At 38.9% G+C, this 17969-nt stretch overlaps 1 protein-coding gene across 2 annotated transcripts; it reads left to right on the forward strand.

Moving 5' to 3' along the window:
• Nucleotides 1–3484: 3484 nt before the first annotated feature.
• Nucleotides 3485–17871, forward strand: LOC140943585 (salivary peroxidase/catechol oxidase-like). Of its 2 annotated transcripts, none has more exons than XM_073392691.1 (8): nt 3485–3607; nt 5888–6375; nt 7566–8347; nt 10504–10691; nt 11798–12114; nt 13033–13289; nt 16009–16339; nt 17615–17871. In XM_073392691.1, exons 2-8 carry the CDS (start codon nt 5897–5899, stop codon nt 17667–17669), a joined length of 2409 nt encoding a protein of 802 aa, XP_073248792.1. In that variant the 5' UTR covers nt 3485–3607; nt 5888–5896; the 3' UTR covers nt 17670–17871. The 2 variants fall into 2 exon arrangements, with proteins under 2 accessions (XP_073248792.1, XP_073248791.1); XM_073392690.1 differs by lacking the exon at nt 3485–3607 and adding an exon at nt 5148–5296.
• Nucleotides 17872–17969: the final 98 nt, after the last annotated feature.

Consider the following 17969-nt stretch of genomic DNA (forward strand, 5'->3'; position numbering starts at 1 on the left):
AAGGCATCCCCCATACACACCCTATTCAATAGGAAATTCGTCTCGAGTTATTTTTAAGACCACAGATCCCAAGGGGGATTAGACAACAGCCAATCACATAGCGCGAATGTGTTCCGCGTGGATGACCCACGCTCAGAGCCACGCGTCCCTCACGAATTGACGCAGAAAAAGATGGCGGAAGACGCGGAGAGCGATATTGCCATTCGTTTTGTCGACGAAAACGACTAAAGAGAGATTTCTGCTAAAGCTGTGTCAGCGAAACGGAAATTAAAAAAGAATCTCCCTTCCTCTCTTGTATAGAGCTAACAGTACAGCAGGGAAATCCTTAACACAGTGAATATTCTCTCAGGATCATTTATAATTTACAGTTTGAAGAGAGCAATTTGTGGTTTGATATTTATTCCTTTAATTTATTAGTCTTTTATTATTGAACAAAAATAACACTTCGCGTCCTACTTGCTTTATTGTACAAACGATCGGTTTCAATAGACAGGCGAAATTTCTCATTTTATTAAAGCACTGAGGTTACAACAACTTCAAGTTAAACTGATTTCACCGGTTGTCAAAGAGTCCAGCGATTCCCCTTTCCCAGGTGAGCGCCGACTCATTTCTCTTCAACAGGGCGGATAAAGGTTGGGCGGTGAAAAGAGCGCGTCCGAGCAAAAAGGTGTGATGCAGTGGACTGGGACTCTGCTTAGAAATGACGCTTGTTTTCGACTTTGGTCAGGGCTTGCGATGTGGTTTATCCATTAGACACTGCCACTGTCACTGAATTATGGCAGCTTGATTTGTTTTCTTGCACTTCTTCCTCCTTCCTTTGTGCTGGTACGCTCTCTCTGAGAGGCAAATGTTGCTATTTTTGCGGGAGGTTTTTTTAATTGGAGTAGACAAACATCTCTTTCAAAGGGTTTCTCCTGATACTTCCATGGCTCTACCACTGAATTATATTTTCGTTCTGCTACTCGCCAATGTCGATGTTATTCCAAAACAAAAACAACTAAGTACTGTCTAAAACACGAAGGGAAACCTCATCCATGTCATCCATGGCAAAACTAAAAGACAGCAGATCGTGTTTCATAACTAGATGACGTGTATTTTATAAATGCGTGCAGCTCGTGCAGGTGAAATTATGCTAATTTCAATCACTATCATCCTTCTTTTTAATTTTGAAAAAAACTCCTCATACGTCTTTCTGTTTCTTTGAAACTTCAAAATTAGTTTTCCCTCAGTTTTTACCGTTTACCTTGTTTTGTTTTAGAGAGAAAAACAGAGAAAAATACCTTACAACTAACCTCAATAAATTTTGTTTACATGCGGTTGCCGGATTTGCGACGCATCGCGAGAACCGCCATGGCGCGTTGCACCAGAGAAGCAAAGTTTGAAGCAGTGCAACGCCACTACATCAAAATATATCAATCTAATTTTTTGTTATGTTATATAACATTTATCCCCCTTTAACATATGTAAAAATTGAGGTTAAGAAGTGTTAAGCTTTTGCAAACGAAACGGCGAAAGACGATTAGGTGATATTTAGTAGAAGGAGGAGGTATTCAACACTTTCAAATTAAACTCAGATTTTGGCATTATACGACCAACAAGTTTGACTTGCAGGCATACAGACACAAACATATGAAACTGTTTATTGATACTGTTATGAAACGAATTTATCTATTTCGCATTGTAGCCTGAAATTAAAGAAAGATAATAGGATTTCCGGTTTACAAAAAGGAAAATTTCGCTGGCCTTCAAGCGCACCGGAAGCGCGGAAAGAGCGCTCGTGCCAGTCCTACTCCGCATCACACATTAAATGAAGAGCGGAGCGCTCGTTTCACCGCCCAACATTTATCCGCCCTGCTCTTCAATATTCAGAAATGCTCTCGATCTCTTTACGCTTTCATTGCCTTTCGCCCGACATGTTTTGCACGGCGTTCAGTCATGCGAAACCTCCAGGAAACATCCACGCAGCGCGCGAGGTAACTTCAGCCCGATTCTAAAAATAACTCGAGACGAATTACCTATGGAATAGGGTTTGTATGGGGGATGCCTTCTCTGTCCCCTTTATCCTCTCTTGGTCTAGTATAAAAATGGGACACCGTAAACTGGGACGCATTTATGCCCAACTCTTCTAGAAATGACGGGGAAGAGTCAGTGTTTTGTCTTTTTAAAGAAAAAATCCGGATTTTTTTTTCGCTGCTGTCTTCTACTTTTATACGTCCCGTTGAATTTACACCAGTCGACTTTGACGTCTCAGACGGTTAATGCGTCTTGACGACTTTAGCGTCTCTCATGACGGCATAAAAACGGCCATTAAGGTCGAGCGCCTAGGTGTATATATACACCTTAGTTATTTTAGTTATTTCGCCATGTCTACGAAAAAATATGTATTTGCTTAGCACGACTTATGACACATCAATTTCCCTCGGTTTTAAAAGGATCACCAGTGGAGCTCTTCAATCCCGCTGCATCTAGTGCGTGCTTACAATCCTGAATCTCGCCCTATGTGCATGTAAGAGCGCCGGTCAGGAAAAATCGACCAAAATCTTAATTTCGTGGCAAGAGTTGAAAAATCAATTTCTTTCATTTTTTGTTCATAGATAGCTTTTAGGTAGATAAGAAACCTAAAGAAGATTGTTCCTTCCGAAAGCTTTTTATTTGTGAGAAAAATTAGAAGATCGGTTTTCGATGTCGGAGTCTCAGACTGCCCTAATTTTTAACCTGAAATTCGCTAACATTAACAATCCTCGCGTACCCAAACGAAGCCGGATGGAGAAATGTTCTTTCCATGAACAGAAAAATTATTTTTCTTCCTTTAAAAGATACTTTCAGGGCAATAGCGAAGCTGGTCGTACTGAAATAATTCAAAAATGGGGGATAGGTTTTCAGGATAACAAAAACTTAAGTTCGTTACTCATTTTCGACGGCAATTTTTAACATGTGGTATAACTCTAAATTCTCTTAATGCTATTTAAATCACACATTTAGACATTCATTTAAAACATACCTGCGAATTGGCTTGGGTTATTGAATGTAATCTCCGTAAGACACCATCGAAGTTCAGGAATTTTCATGGCAGGCCGGCGTTAATTGTGTAAACACTTCCAATTTCGAAACGCACAAAAGTAGATATTTACAGCCTAAAGGCTCGTTTTTTGTACTTCTTGAATCAAAGAGTGGGGTAAAAAGGTGAAACTGGGTCAATTTTAACCATTTTGAAATGCTGAACCTCACCAGATGGCGACTCTGCGTGACAATCTGTTCCGTGACTGCATGTGACATAACGTACATTTGAAGAGACGAAGCCGTTAAAATGACAGTCACGGAATCACGGTAGTAACGCAACGCAATTCTTGTCGATCCCGACAGTATTTTGAAGAAGAAAAAGTCAAACGCGCTTTTTCTGGTACTCACTTTTTATGGAAAAAATATGGACTTTAACAATCGTAGTTCGCTAAGGATGACGGAACAGGAAGATATTTCGTCTTCTTACTTTACGATCGAGGAAACTTGGAGCCGTTAAATAAGTTATTTTGGTCACGCTTCACTCTTTTTACCGGACTTTGATGCTTTTGTTTGGAGGCTGCCTAAAGGAACCCAAGCCAATTCTCAGGTATGCTTTAGATGAATGTCTAAATGTGTGAACAAACGAGGACCGGGAAAATTTGGAGCTATACCACATGAAGAAAAATGCCGCAGAAAACAACTACTAAATTAAAGTTTTTGTCACCGTAAAATCATGTTCTTCGTTTCTGAATTATGTTAGTTCAACGAGTCTTGATATTGCTTTGAAAGTATCTTCTAGTGAAAGAGGAAGAGTTGCTTTATTGATGGAAAGTGTCCAAATTTCTCCTTGCGGCTTTATTTGCGAACGCAAGGAGAGTTGATGTTAGCAAATTTCGGGTTAAATACGGCCATTTTGAGACTCCGACCACACAAACTGATATTCTTACTTTTCTCGAAAATAAAAGGCTTTTTGCGAGAACAACTTACATCAGATTACTTACCTACCTAAACGCTATTTATGGACAAAAAATGAAGGCAATCGATTTTTCAACTCTTGCCACTTGATGGTCGATATTTTCTGACCGTCGCTCGTAAAATCCCGAATCCCGGCCTTCAAATAAGGGAAATTCAGTATCACGAAGAACCTATTGGGGAGTTCGTCTTTCAAGGGCTAGTTGCCAGGGGCACCCAACGACAATTTTCGGAAAAATATCTGTTCGGAAGACGATTTGAGATCTAGAATTTTCGGAACATTTGTTTTAAAATTTCTTGCTTGCCTGCCTCTCCTAGGATTTTCGAACATCTAAAAAATGGTAAAATTGCCCATCTTCAACGGATTTTTACCCTAAAAAGGTCACCTAGAACTTTCGGGAGCCTCTTTTCTGGCTGAAATTTTCGAACAAGTAAGTTTTGATCCCTATAATTTTCGGATCACTAGACTTTCGGCAAGGAAATCCGAACAGATGGAAAATTTATAGGGGATAAAAATATGCCCATATCCACCGATGAAATACTAAAACACGTTTAACAATGCTATGTTTAAGTGGTTTTGAACTATATTCTCGTTGGGTGCCCCTGAGTTGCGTTAACAACTTGAAGTTTAAAATTGCATCTTTACTGTATCCACTTTCAAGATTTCATTCGCATCACTGAACTTGCTCGTCTAAAATTTTGTTTGGTCAGATCTAGTGTATTCTTTTACCAATCTTTTATTGATGTACGGGTAGTACTAAGCAATCTCCTTAGAAATATTAAAAATATGGAAAACCTTTTTTGAATAAGGTTGATGGACTGGACCTACTGACCATTTACAACCTCTCTTTTGTTTAGGGATACGTGACAACTTTTCTGTTACGCAACCGTGACACTTCACAACGCTGATAAAGTTCAAGCGATTCGGTCGAAATATTGCTCTGAGTTTTGGAATTTTCTATCCCCTAGATGTAAACAATCTCGTTTTAACTTTTAAATAATTTGTATATCTTGCAAACCAACCCTCCTCATAGACAGTGGTTTCTCAAGTTCCAACACTATGAGGAAGCTGATCTCCTTCTCACAAGTCAGAAATTCAAAACGTGATACTCGACCATTCACGAATTTTTACCTGCCATTCACATTAGGTCCTTTTGATCCAAAAGCAAATCTAAATATGATCATTCATGGCATACGCTATAAAAATTCGAGTTTCATTCTATCTACAATTCATTCTTTGGAAGTCAGTCGAATCCACAACTCTGCTTTTAACAGCGCTTCTATTGATTGTTCGAAGGGATACATTAGTTTCTTGAGGACTTTGGTAAGCTACCTTTTTGTCTTTAAATTTAGCTTTTGCTGTAGTCTTTACAGTGTTTCTGCCTCAGTCTGCTGTAGTCTCTTCTATCTAAGCTGTCTGATTCACAAAGCGTTTATTTTAACCAATTAAAAGAATCGAAGCCCTATTTATTGCATCAATTTTATATTTTAAAAAGTTTCCGTCAAGCTTCCTTTAGATCGCAGACTCTAACACCAACAATTATCAGTTACACAGCATTGTCAGGCCCATTTGGTCGGAACCATCTTTTTTGTCTAAAGAGGAAATATTCATAACTAAATTCTCGTTTTTCCCCGTCCGAAAAGATTCCAAGTATTATTATCAATTTTATGCAAGACGTTTTCCGCCTTCCTTCCAAGTTTTGAAAGTTAGTAATAACATCGACTTAGTCCTTTGCAAAACTATTGGGCCAGTTCTTTAAACGGAGCTTAACCCGTGTTCAACAAAACCGCGTTGTTTTGGGTAAGTGGTCGCTTATGGAAGGTGGTCGTACACTGTACATGGAGGTTCGACTTTTGTAGTATTCCTGAAGGAGCTAGACACTGCTACGTTCAAATCATTCACTCTTTTCTATAGTGAAACAAGATGTTTCGCTCACCGGTTTGCTCGTTAATCTTCGCATTGACCCTTGGGCTGGCGTCATCTTACGTACTTGACGACATCTACTCGGGTAAGGATGAATTTGAAGAAAACGAAACAAAAGAAGTGGAAAACGAAAAGAGAGATGACTTCCCTGATCTGAATGGCAGCTGGTCCTCCGATGAATTGGATGATGTGATGGTAAAAGATCTCCCACAGAGTATCATAGACAAAGCGAAAAACCTTGCGAACGGTGAATGCAGCAAGGTATATGTACAACCAAGGAATAGAGTGGAAGAAGAAAAGGGAGCCCAGAAGAAGTTTTACCAATCGTTTCAGCATGGAGAAAAGAGTATCATGAGTGATGAAAAGTGGATGAAGGCAAAAAAGAGTGAAAAATGTACCACCTGTGTCTTAAATGAACTTTGCCGTGGGATGAGTGCTGAAACCTTACAGCAATTGAACATCGAATCGACGTTAACTGCGTAAGTACTTAAGTTCAATCTGTGATATATGAAAAAGTGCTCCTTAATATTCTCTTGCCCAGGGGAGGGGGTATATCGGAGTTAAGATTACGGGGATAATCAAAAGGGGGCAACCGTGATCAATCCCCCCCCAAAAGAAAATCCCTAGAGCAGCTTCCAACGACCCCCCCCCCGAAAAAAAATTTCTGGGAAAAAATTAACCCCCCCAAAATCCATCCTTTTTTATCAGGCAGAACTACGTGGCCAGCATATACGCTTGGCATGTCCCGATTGCGCTGGGCACTTTTCCGAATTTGGAGCACTATTTTACATTTCCAGCACTCTTGAGCAGAATTTGAGCATTTTTTTCGCTTTATCGGGCAACATTAGGCACGTTGTTTTTTACAATTTTCCACATGTTTAATAACAGTTGTAGCTATACGGTGATACATTGAAGCCCATACGGTTCTGTGCTTCTGTGGGAGTGCTTTCGAAACTATGCTGACTTAACAGTTGAAGAGCTTGACTTATTCGATCTTGGGTTTAGATCTTAATAAAGAGATTTTGTTCGAAAAACATTATTGGTGTTTCACTTCTATGATCACCTATTAGAAAATCGAGGGTTAAAGCCTTCATAAAACTAAGAATATTTATGAACATCTGCTAGGAAATAATTTAAAACTACGAGCATTTTTCGAGAACTATTTCGAAATTTCAAGCACTTTTCTGCCATGTTTTGAGCACTTTTTGGCGAATTCTCCAGCGCAATCGGAACATGCCTCATACAGGCCCGGTACAACGCCAATCTTCAGATTGTTTTTAATAACCTTAAATCAACGCACCCCCAAAAATACCCTTGCCAAGTTTTCCTAACAAAACAAATTTCGCAAAAAAAATTAACCCTCCCCCCACCCCCCCCCCCCCAAAAAAAAAATCGTTAAATCAACTCTGCCAGTTTAACTCCGGACAACTACATCTGCTCAACTCCTAATAAACTCTCATCAAGCATTTTCAAAACCTTGAGTTAGCGTGAGTTCGATTGAGTGTCCATGAGGTCAGCGCTTTCCATGAACGTACTCTGACTGATCATAGCTAACGACCAGTCACAACCTGCTTACCACAAACAATCTAGAACCTTTTGAAGAGATAAATAATAATTATCAAAAGGGATAATGATCACCTTTTTCGTATTTTTCCTGTCTGGTTATTAGTACTGAAAGAGAGAGGAAGTGTAAAATGGAAATTCTCCGTCAAAAACTTGATGTCAGTAACCCCGAACAGTCACAAAAGATAAACTGCAAACCAAGGACGCCATTTCGCACAGTCGACGGAACGTGCAACAACTTACAAAACCCAACCTTCGGAGCAGTCAATACACAATTTAATCGTCTCATAGCAGCGGATTATGGCGATTCCATCTCAACACCTCGCCTTGCGACGTGTGGAAAGGAGCTTCCGAATGCGCGTGATGTAAGTCGCTTTGTTCACGGCAGTAACAAAGACCGCACTAACCCAAATTCTACCTTACTGACCCATCTGACAATGAATTTTGGACAGTTCATGGACCATGACACAACGCTGGCTAAGGCGCAAGGGCTTAACTGCGAACCACCCACAACAAATCCAGAGTGCATCAACATTGAAATTCCCGAGGACGATGCAACATTCCGAGACCGGAAAGTCGATATTATTGAAATGGAGAGAGACGCCCTTCACGAACCATCTTCTTTCTGTAAACTTGTCACTAGAGAGCACATCAACACTATTACAGCTTATGTTGATGCTTCCAATGTTTATGGGTCAACAGAAGAAGTTGCTAAGTCAGTCCGGGTTCACCCTAATGACAGTGCACTTCTGAAAGTAATGAAGCATCCAGATGGCAAACCCTTTAGAAATCTGTTGCCTCCGCAGACCGAAGAATCCGGGTGTCCATCTCTTGATCCACAGAGGCCGTGTTTTTTAGCAGGAGACGAGAGAAACAATGAAAACCCAGGTGAGAATAAATCAGCATTGATAGAGTCTATATATGCATCATTATCGAGACCCTCTAAGGTGGGTAGATATGTCCCTTTTATGAATGTCAAAACCTGTGCTTTCACATTTTGAGGAGGAGGCCATGTCGCTATCGGTGCTGTGCTACTGTATTTGCGCTTTGATTTGTTCCTCGCTAGCGCAGTCTGAACCCAGTGTATCGCCACTTCATCTGACCCACGTCCCTTTTTCTGGGTCATATCGCAGAGTTGTGGAATTTCCTTTTATAGGGTCTTACTGCATTAGTTGCCAGTGCCAAAATACGAGGCCTCAACGTCTTTAGTGATTTGAAATGGAACTGACATATTGACTCCATTATCAAGAAAGCTAAGAAGCGCCTATATAGTTTATCTCAGCTTAAACGCTCTGGCCTAAGTACCCGTGAGCTAGTTCAGTTTTTTCTGCACTTGCATTCGCCCTATCACGGATTGAATGTCCTGTCTTTCACGACAGTCTTCCCGCGTATCTCTCCAATGAACCTGAGGGAGTACAAAACCGGGCCACAAAGTGCCTAATCCCCCCTGAAACTTTCAGACCGACGCCAGGAACTTGTAGACAAACTATTTAAGGAAGTCGTACAGAAGAAAGAGAATAAGCTTCAAGGCCCTCTCCCTGCTCTTAATACCTCTAGGTCGAACCTAAGAAACACAGGGAAATTTAGGCCTGTTTTCAAGACGAGCAGATTCCGTAATAGTATTCAGTTTAAGTCCAATGCCCTCAAGGCTAAATAAACTGTGTTTCCCTATCTATAGTTTTACAATTTTCGATTGGTTTTATTTTGTCAAATTCTATCTTTTTATTTCTTAACAAATCACAATTTTACTCTAGTGTATTCATGTATTGTTTCTATGATTCGATTCTTACATTTTTCTTTTTAAATCAGCGTCTTAGAAGTGGTAGTATTTTTCAGTTATCATAATTATTTGTAAATAATCGCCTAATTCAACCTCTGGGTTGCGATGTGATTATAAATAAACTATCTAACTATCCTATTAATGCCACAAGCTTTTTTGATCTTCTGGAGCCGAGAGAGATTGTTAATCTCGTTCTTTTTTTCTTCACCTAACCCTAGTATTCATTTGATAAATGTTGCTTTTTAAATTGGAGAAGTTCAAGACATATGATTTGATGACTCGTATTGCGGTTAATGCTACTATGAACTGATTTCTGACCGGGCAAACTCCACTTAAATGAGAAAACGTTTCTAGAGATCTGATAGAAAAGTAACTTAATTTAAGTAAGCTTAAATTCCAGTTTGTCGAGATCGACGATAGGAGATGCAATACCGACGAATCTTTATATTTCAGTTATTTACTTATTAGCTATCGATTTTAAACAATAATTGGCTAAGGCCGATAAAACTTACCGAGATCTTGATTATTCCGGATATTACAAACTTAAGACCTTATCCAATAATTGTTTCATTATACACTGCTTTGAAGAAATGACGACAAAAACCGTTGCACGCAGAACGCACTTTGTCCTTGCTTTTGGAAATCATACATTGCATGCAACCCACACATTAGTCTGTTAACTAACTAATCTTCAGGGGCACCCAACGACTGTTTTCTTTCAAAATATCTGTTCGGAGAAGCAAATATTGCCTAGAATTTTCTATTACTTGAGGGCGGCTAAAAATGTCTTGATGAGCGTTCCATTTAGGTACAATTTTCGAAGCTTATCTAAAAAATTCCCTACGATTTTCTGAAGTTTAATTTTTCATATTTTACTCCTATTGTTAGGCTAATTTTCTTAGGAAAAGGAAAACTAAAATTTTCGGATTCAAAAATGTGATGGAGAGAGGAATAAGAAAAATTCCCACTTTCGTAAAACGCTCAGTTGCATCTAATATTTTCGGGAAAAGAACATTGAAGTCCTGGCTTGTAATTCGGAAAAGCCACAAGTTCCCCTGTAGGATGACCGAACAGACACAAATTTTATAGCGCCGCCGAGAATGCATTTTAAATTACTCTGATAGCCTAAAAAGACTTTTCAATGCATTTAGGAGGAAACTGTCGTTGGGTGCCCCTGAATCTTTAGGTTACACTGATTGTAGCCTTTAGCCATTGAGGGGAGTGATAGTGAGTGCAATGTATAATAAGATGTCTTATCTTACAGGTCTCAATTCAGTCCATACTATCTTCGTTCGGCAGCACAACCGAATAGCCACATTTTTACTCAACAACAATAATGCTAATAGATGGTCAAAAGACAGGATTTTCAATGAGACCAGGAAAATCATCGGGGCGCAACTGCAAGTCATTACATACAACGAATTCCTGCCATTGATTTTGAGTAGGAAAACGGTAGGTTGATAGCCCGCTTTTAATCTCTTCTGATTAATCGAAACAGGTGCTGTCTCCTAAAGCCTTAGTAAGGGCTATTTTTCACGTGCGACACAAGCAAAAACATATTAAGACATATAGGCATCTACTTAACTAGAAATCCGGTGCAATTCAAGTAAAGTGTAAGGGTCTTGCTTTGTATTTATGCTTACGTTATGGCGGTTACACTTTTCAAAATGCATAATAACAGCACAAGCAAGTTTTCTTTTAAACTAATCCATATAGCTTAGTATATGTTTCACTGTAAATGCAGTATTGTATACAGTACATTATTTGGCGCCGTATTTGTTACGCCCTAATACTATGCGTTTGGTCTAGGTTATAATTTCACCTTATACTACTGACCTGAAAGTACTGAGCATCGGTGTATTTCTACATGCATAAAACTTTGTAAACCAGCTCAAGATTTATCGGTGTGGGTTTGCCAATCAGCTTGTCAGAACGGCTGATCCTATTAATGTAAACAATCTCAAATTTAAGCCCACCTTAAGTTCTGAATCGAAGACCTTGAATTGCTGGTCGAACTTAGCGCCTGCTTTAAAACAAGCACTAAGCGGTCTTTAAAGCAGTCTGTTAACCACTATTTCTGGAACGATGTCATACCATGAGAATCTGGACTCCCACATAAGGAAACTGAAAGTTTCCTTATTCTCAAACAGTCATTTTGTTATATAATGCTGTATAATTTCGCGACGGTAGAAGGGAAGTTATTCAGGATAACAAGAAAAACCCACGTACCCGGCCTTAAATTTAGCAACTGAATATCAGTTACGTCATGTTTTGTTAATTTTACGAAAATATTTGTTTTATTATTCTTCATAATTATTGTAGATCAAAGACTTTAAGTCTCGAAATACTTCCAGGAACGCAATCATTCAAGGGCTACTTTGTTTGGAAGCAATTCATAACAAGATGCACACGAAAAAGACCTATATTCGACTTGCTCTAAATTTAAAAAAATTAATATGATTTCTTAAATGTATCCCAAGTCACTATGTTTTCAGCTATTTCTCCCGTGCATTAAAAAGCAACATTGATGATGTTTCTTTTTCCCCCTCACTATTCAGATCAATAAGTTTGGCCTCGAGCTCCTTAAAGGAACACAGTTTTTCAATGGCTACGACAAAAACGTAAATGCTCAAATGACAAATGCCTTTTCTGTCGCTGCTTACCGATTTGGCCACAGCTTAGTTCAAGAATGGTTTAGAAGATTCAGTCAAATTGGTTTCGAACATAAAAGAAGTGAATGCGGTTTGAAAACAGAATTTCGGCCCATCCCAGTGTTGGACTTCAATAATCCTCAATACCTATACGAGACAGATCAGGGCGGCGTAGACGCCATTGTGAGGGGACTAGTGAAAGATTCTGCAGCGAAAAGTGACGGGTGAGTAAAAAGGAACTGTCTAGTGCCAGAAGAGAGGGTGTTACTAAACCAAGTCGTGTAATTAAGAGGGCGGGGGGAGTGCTCCGCAGAGGACTACTTGCCTACCTACTACTACTACTCCAAGTTGATCGTTAGTGGGGGTCAGGTTCGACTGCAAATGAACATACATTTTATCTCCCTGGAACAAACGCTGGGCAGAGCATTTTTTTCTGGTAGAGTATTTACTTTCTACTATAGACAAAAACATATATGCTACGATTGAAAATTTGTTTCCCTCTCAAAAAAAATTAACGAAACAACTATGATCACAAAAATTGACAACAGCAGCAAAAGGACACGCCTCTTGCCTGTGTAAAATGGATACCTTTTTTTAATTAATGCACTACGTTGATAACAATGAGTTGATGTCAATACTAGACGGCTCCTCCAAAACTGGTATAGGATTTGAAGGAGCCGAAACCAATTAAGACATTTTTGGCATCTTTATGATGAACAGTTACAACTTATACTTATTTCGAACGTAGCAAATTTACCGCCTGTCCCCTTTCAACCGTTCATGTTCTAGGTAAAGTCAATACATAAAGAGATGATGAGTCTGGTAGGTCTAATAGATGTTCAGCTTTCCAGCTGCTCTTGCGATGTTTTTAGGCATAAGTTCAGCTGATTCTGATCGTTTTCGCAAACGTGTGTAATTTCTCGCCATTTTCTTGAGCTAAACTAAAACAGCTGAGCAAAACAACCTCGTCCACAGATTTTCTCGGTTGCGATCTTCACATTGCCCATAATACACCTCGTTTACCTCCCACACTTTGCCTACAGAGGAGTGAATGTTCGTAATCCAATTTAAAGCAGCTCCACTTTAAGGATTTGCTAACTTTATTTGCTTAGCTAAAATATTGTGTTATTTACATGTACTAGGCGATTCTCCAGTTCTGTACAAGAAAACCTACGTCGTGGCGAGGGTGATTTATCTGACTTAGTCAGCATTAACATCCAAAGAGGTCGTGAACGTGGACTTCCGGGGTACACTAAGTATCGTAACCTTCAGTTATGTGGCCTGAGCAATGTAAAAAGTTTCGACGATTTGAAGAACGTCGCTGGCTTTGCGGAAGAGGACGTGGAAAATTTGAGAAAGGTCTACGATAACGTTCATGATATCGACTTGTTTGTCGGAGGTAAGCAGTGCCCGAGTGCATGTTTGTGTGTGTGTGATGGGAAGTTGGGGGGGGGGGGGGGGGGAACGGTCGCCCCGGTGTTCGTCGAAAAATTCCAAGAACATCCTTTAATTCATGGTGACCAGAGGTCTCTCACGGCATGGAAATATATGATAGGAAAGAGAGAGACCTCTCCGACCTCCTAATGGGCTCAGTCTCCAGCCTTGTATGTCTCGATGCGCGCGGTACTCCCCACCCGACGGCTAAGTGTCTTGTACATGACGTCATGATGTTCGTATAGGTAATAGCATGATTTGTAGTGATATTTAGCATAAATATCACTAGTGATATTTCGAAGTTGTTATAGGTAAATTCACGAGCCGTTAGGCGAGTGAAATTTGAGACTATTCTGAAATATCACGAGTGGTATTTATGCCAAATATTACGTACAAATCATGCTATTATTATTATCATGCTATTATTATGTAGGTATTTCAAATTAAGGTGAAATGCCACAGCTCTAAGCCAACCAAATTGCAGAAATTTTTCATGTAGTAGTATTAACTGAGTAATTTTTGCATGACGATTTTTTTTCATGAAAGCGAACCATCTCCCGTGAGACCGAAGAGAGCCTTTTTCGCGTAGCAAGATTAAACGTGTACTGTTAGAAGACGCAGATAGAAAGGGAAAGTTCAAAAGAATACTCAGTTTCATTTTTGTGGAAAAAGAAAAGCTTTTAGCCAGAAAACTCGACTTCAATGACTTTGACCAAGTTTTCTTCACGGCTTGTCGGGTTTTGAAATGCCACCAAGACAGCGAAGTTTGTAAAGAATTTTCTGGTACATTTTTCACGTAATGGCCAAAGAAATTACACGTTTAAATGGGAATTTGTGTATTTATAATTAAATGTTTCATAGGCGTTTTATACATTTTGACTTTGGCTTTAAAGCAAAATTAGAAAATGGGCCCCGATTTGAGACGGATTTAGCGTTGAATTTTGCCACGTCCCTCTTTTATAAATTTGCGTAATCGGATCCACGATCCAGTAAGTGTACATGTTCAGCTAATTGCTTTAAATAAATTTACTTACCCTTCAATCCAATTTTTTTTCTCTTAGAACAATAATTAAATTAGGAGTTATAATAAGCAAACTGTGAAAAAGAAACATGAGCCTACATACTTCATATAAACAACATGGAGATAAAAGAAACTAATGAAAGATTCGTCGTAAATGGGGAATACGTACACACAAGTGAATAAAATATGTCCTACAAGGAAAAAGAATGTTTTAATAATGATTTAATCAGAGCTGGAAAGGCCAAGGTTTAACTTTTTGTAAACACGAAAACACCTCTGGAATAATTGTCAGCAGGAACTGAAAGAGCATATTAAAATCAGGTACCTATACTGTAACCTATAGTGTGGGAAAAACAACTTTTGCTCCCCAGTCATGGTTGAGTGGTTTTACATGTACATACAAATCCTTGTAAATTTCGAAATTTTCAAACTGCATTACGAGGCTCAAATTTAATCCCTTAAATGCGGAAGGGAAAGATTTAACGACAGTTTAAGAATTTCCAAATGTACAAGGCCTTGTAGGAAGACCACTCAACCGTGACTGGGTGGCAAAAGTTGTTTTTTTCCACACAAATCCTTCTTATTTTCGGCAGCCGTTGCAATCGCTACTTTTAAGAGATACGGCTGAAAATTTATAGTTTACCTAATTTTAATATGGTCCTTAAGTTCCGGTTAATAAAATCTTCCAAAACCGAACTGTTTTCGCATTTACAGAAAGTTTATCACGTGATCAACTGTTGCAATAGGCTATGTTCACACGAAACCAGATTGCTCTTTGCTCCGTTAAAGAAATCGCGCGGAAATCACCGTTCTTATGTGTGAACAGAAGTCCTATCCGGTGTGGTTTTCGTGCCGGCGCAGAAGCTATCCGGTGATAGTGAGAACATAGCCTTAATTATTACTTGACTGTGACCATACCTGCCACATGAGCAAAGCCCCGAGAAAGAACAGACTTAAACTGTCAAAAATTTGGCGGATAGTTTTCAAAAATCTCAACTGTAATTCACCAATTTCGATATATTAAAATTCAAACTTGGCTTTGAGGCTCGTCGGAATTACACAAAAGAAATGTATTATTCATCGCTGAGCGTCGAGATGATTACTTCTGTTTTATTCCTAAGCCTTGGATTAAAATCAGTAAACGAAAAAGGCTAATTTCACGATGACGACAATTGATTACAAATACCAGAATTCATTTCGTTTTTGCTTTCTTATGTAAATCTGTCAATCCTGCTGAGTTTTAAAAGACAATAGCCCTAATTTACACAAGAAAACGACTAACTGACGGATTCTTTAGTAAAATGACCTCATCGCTCAATTGTTCTATTGGTCTTGTTTGTCCTATTTGGTCTACTCTTTATTTGCTGTTTTTAGGTAAATGCCCCTCACTGTTTTAAGCAACGGATTATTTCAGTTTACATTTCGGTGTATTGGTTGGTCACCTAAGTGCTAAATTTTGTTTAAGTGCGTGACACAGTAAGATCAAACACATTCAAATTCCTTTAAATATAACTTGTCGCGAAAACGCAGGCACCAATAGTCGTTCACAAAATAAAAAAGACCCTATAATTCCTTTCTGTTCCTGCTATACAGATCTTTCTGCTTTTATAATGCGATTGGTAGAATTTGTAACCAAAAACCGGTTTTGCTTTTTTCCTCAAAGGAATGCTTGAGCCGAAACCTGGTGACGGAGGGGTACTGGGACCAACTTTCCAGTGCATTGTAGCGGAGCAGTTCAAACGCCTCAGAGTTGGAGATCGCTTCTGGCATGAAAATGCACCGAACCGAAACTTAAACACTGATCGAACGGCGTACAACGGTGCAATGCTACAGGAAATCAGGAAAACAACCTTTGCCAAGATACTCTGCGACAATGCTGATAGCATCACGGCTGTCAACAAGATGGTGTTTCAGCAATCCAAGGAAAGAGTGAATTGCGACCAACTACCGACGGTCAGTTTAACTCCATGGATAACTCCTCATAGGGACTTGGGGTAAGTTTTTGGTAGATATTGGGGTCTTGTTTATGGTGAAAGTGCACTTAGCTGTTCTAGCTGGTTTTAAGGCACTCCACGCCAGATTGCGAGTACTATCCGACACGCCAACCACTCGACTTGTTTTGTTTTTGGTATATTCATTCTATTTAAAATACTGGTAAAGATAGTGATGCTGTTGATGAAACAACGACGAAAATGATAATGAGATCAAAGAGACAGTTAATTTACTAATCAAGATTAGAAGTGTATTTTGCGAGTTCATTGTTATTATGATTCTTGTTTTAAGCCTGATGCTTAATTTTGGGTTTGGATACAATAAAAATTTGAATCTCAAAATATAAACTAGAATGATGATGATGACGATAATGTTGATGACGACGATGGTGATGATAAAAATACATAAAAAACTATAAAACAACACTATCAGAAAACCAGGATTTTGAGGAATGTTCCTCGTTTCTAGGTAACTAAGAGAAACAAAAGAGTGTCCCCATGGGACCTTTGTCATTTGTTATGACTCGCTCTCCTGGGATGTATTCAAAGTAGACAGACTGCAAATTGTAGTAGTTGCTAAAAAATATATCTACGTGTCCCAACTGTTCATCAGTAGGATGCCTACAAAGCGTGCAATTCCACAATTGGTTTCGGCTCCATTAAATCCTATACCAATTGCAGAACATTTTAGGAGGAGCCACCCACCGTGTCGGCATGAGAACAGCCAGAGCTCAGGGCCGAGTTGTTCAAAGCTAGGTTAAGATAACCCTTGGTTAGTGCAAGATTTGGATTCAGATTTGAAAGCTTAAAAAACGTTTTAGTTTTACTTCTTTTTGTCTACGAGTAGATGATTGGAAGCTCTAAAAATAACAAAGAAAATTATCCGAGAAAATGCTTTTGAACACAAGAAAAAGAAACTCGGGTTAAATTTAACCCCGGGTTAAGCGCTTATCGGCCTTCGAACAACTGGGCCCTGAACTAAATGGATAATAATACTTCTATACTGATGATGATGATTTTGATGATGATGATGATGATGATGATGATGATGAAGATGATGAGAAGGAGAAGGATGAGGATGATGATGATGATAAGAGATGATGATAGTAAAAATAATTTGTAGTTTCAAAACTGAAAAAATTATATACAGAATACTTCTTACTATATTTTTTATCTTCCTCTCAGTACCTCAACGCAAATCTCATTTTTGTCCTTGAGTAAATAATATTAAATAATCCTTATCATAATCATAACTGTCTTATTTTTTTTACCTTATAGAGAACCTGACGATGTTGACGATGATCTCCTAGATGATGACGACCCTGAGTTTTGAGTATCCCAGCATCAGTAAAGAATACTCACATCCTGGAAAATTCTCGACGCTTTGCTGGAATCGTAGATTAGACAAACGACTATCATAAAAATTGCCTTGCTATATTAATTGTAAGGAGAGAATGCAATAAATATCATTTTGCTTGGCAAGATCTTGGTACGTATTTGTTATTTCATCACAAATAAAACGAGCAGGTCAAAAATAGGGAGCTTAAGCGAAAAGTGAAGTCGAGCTGTTTTAAAATACGTCGTGATTCCACCTAGTTAAATTTGTCAAATGCTAGCAAATTTTCTGAAGTTG

This window comes from Porites lutea, chromosome 7, assembly GCF_958299795.1.
Source record: "Porites lutea chromosome 7, jaPorLute2.1, whole genome shotgun sequence".
Lineage (NCBI taxonomy): Eukaryota > Metazoa > Cnidaria > Anthozoa > Scleractinia > Poritidae > Porites > Porites lutea.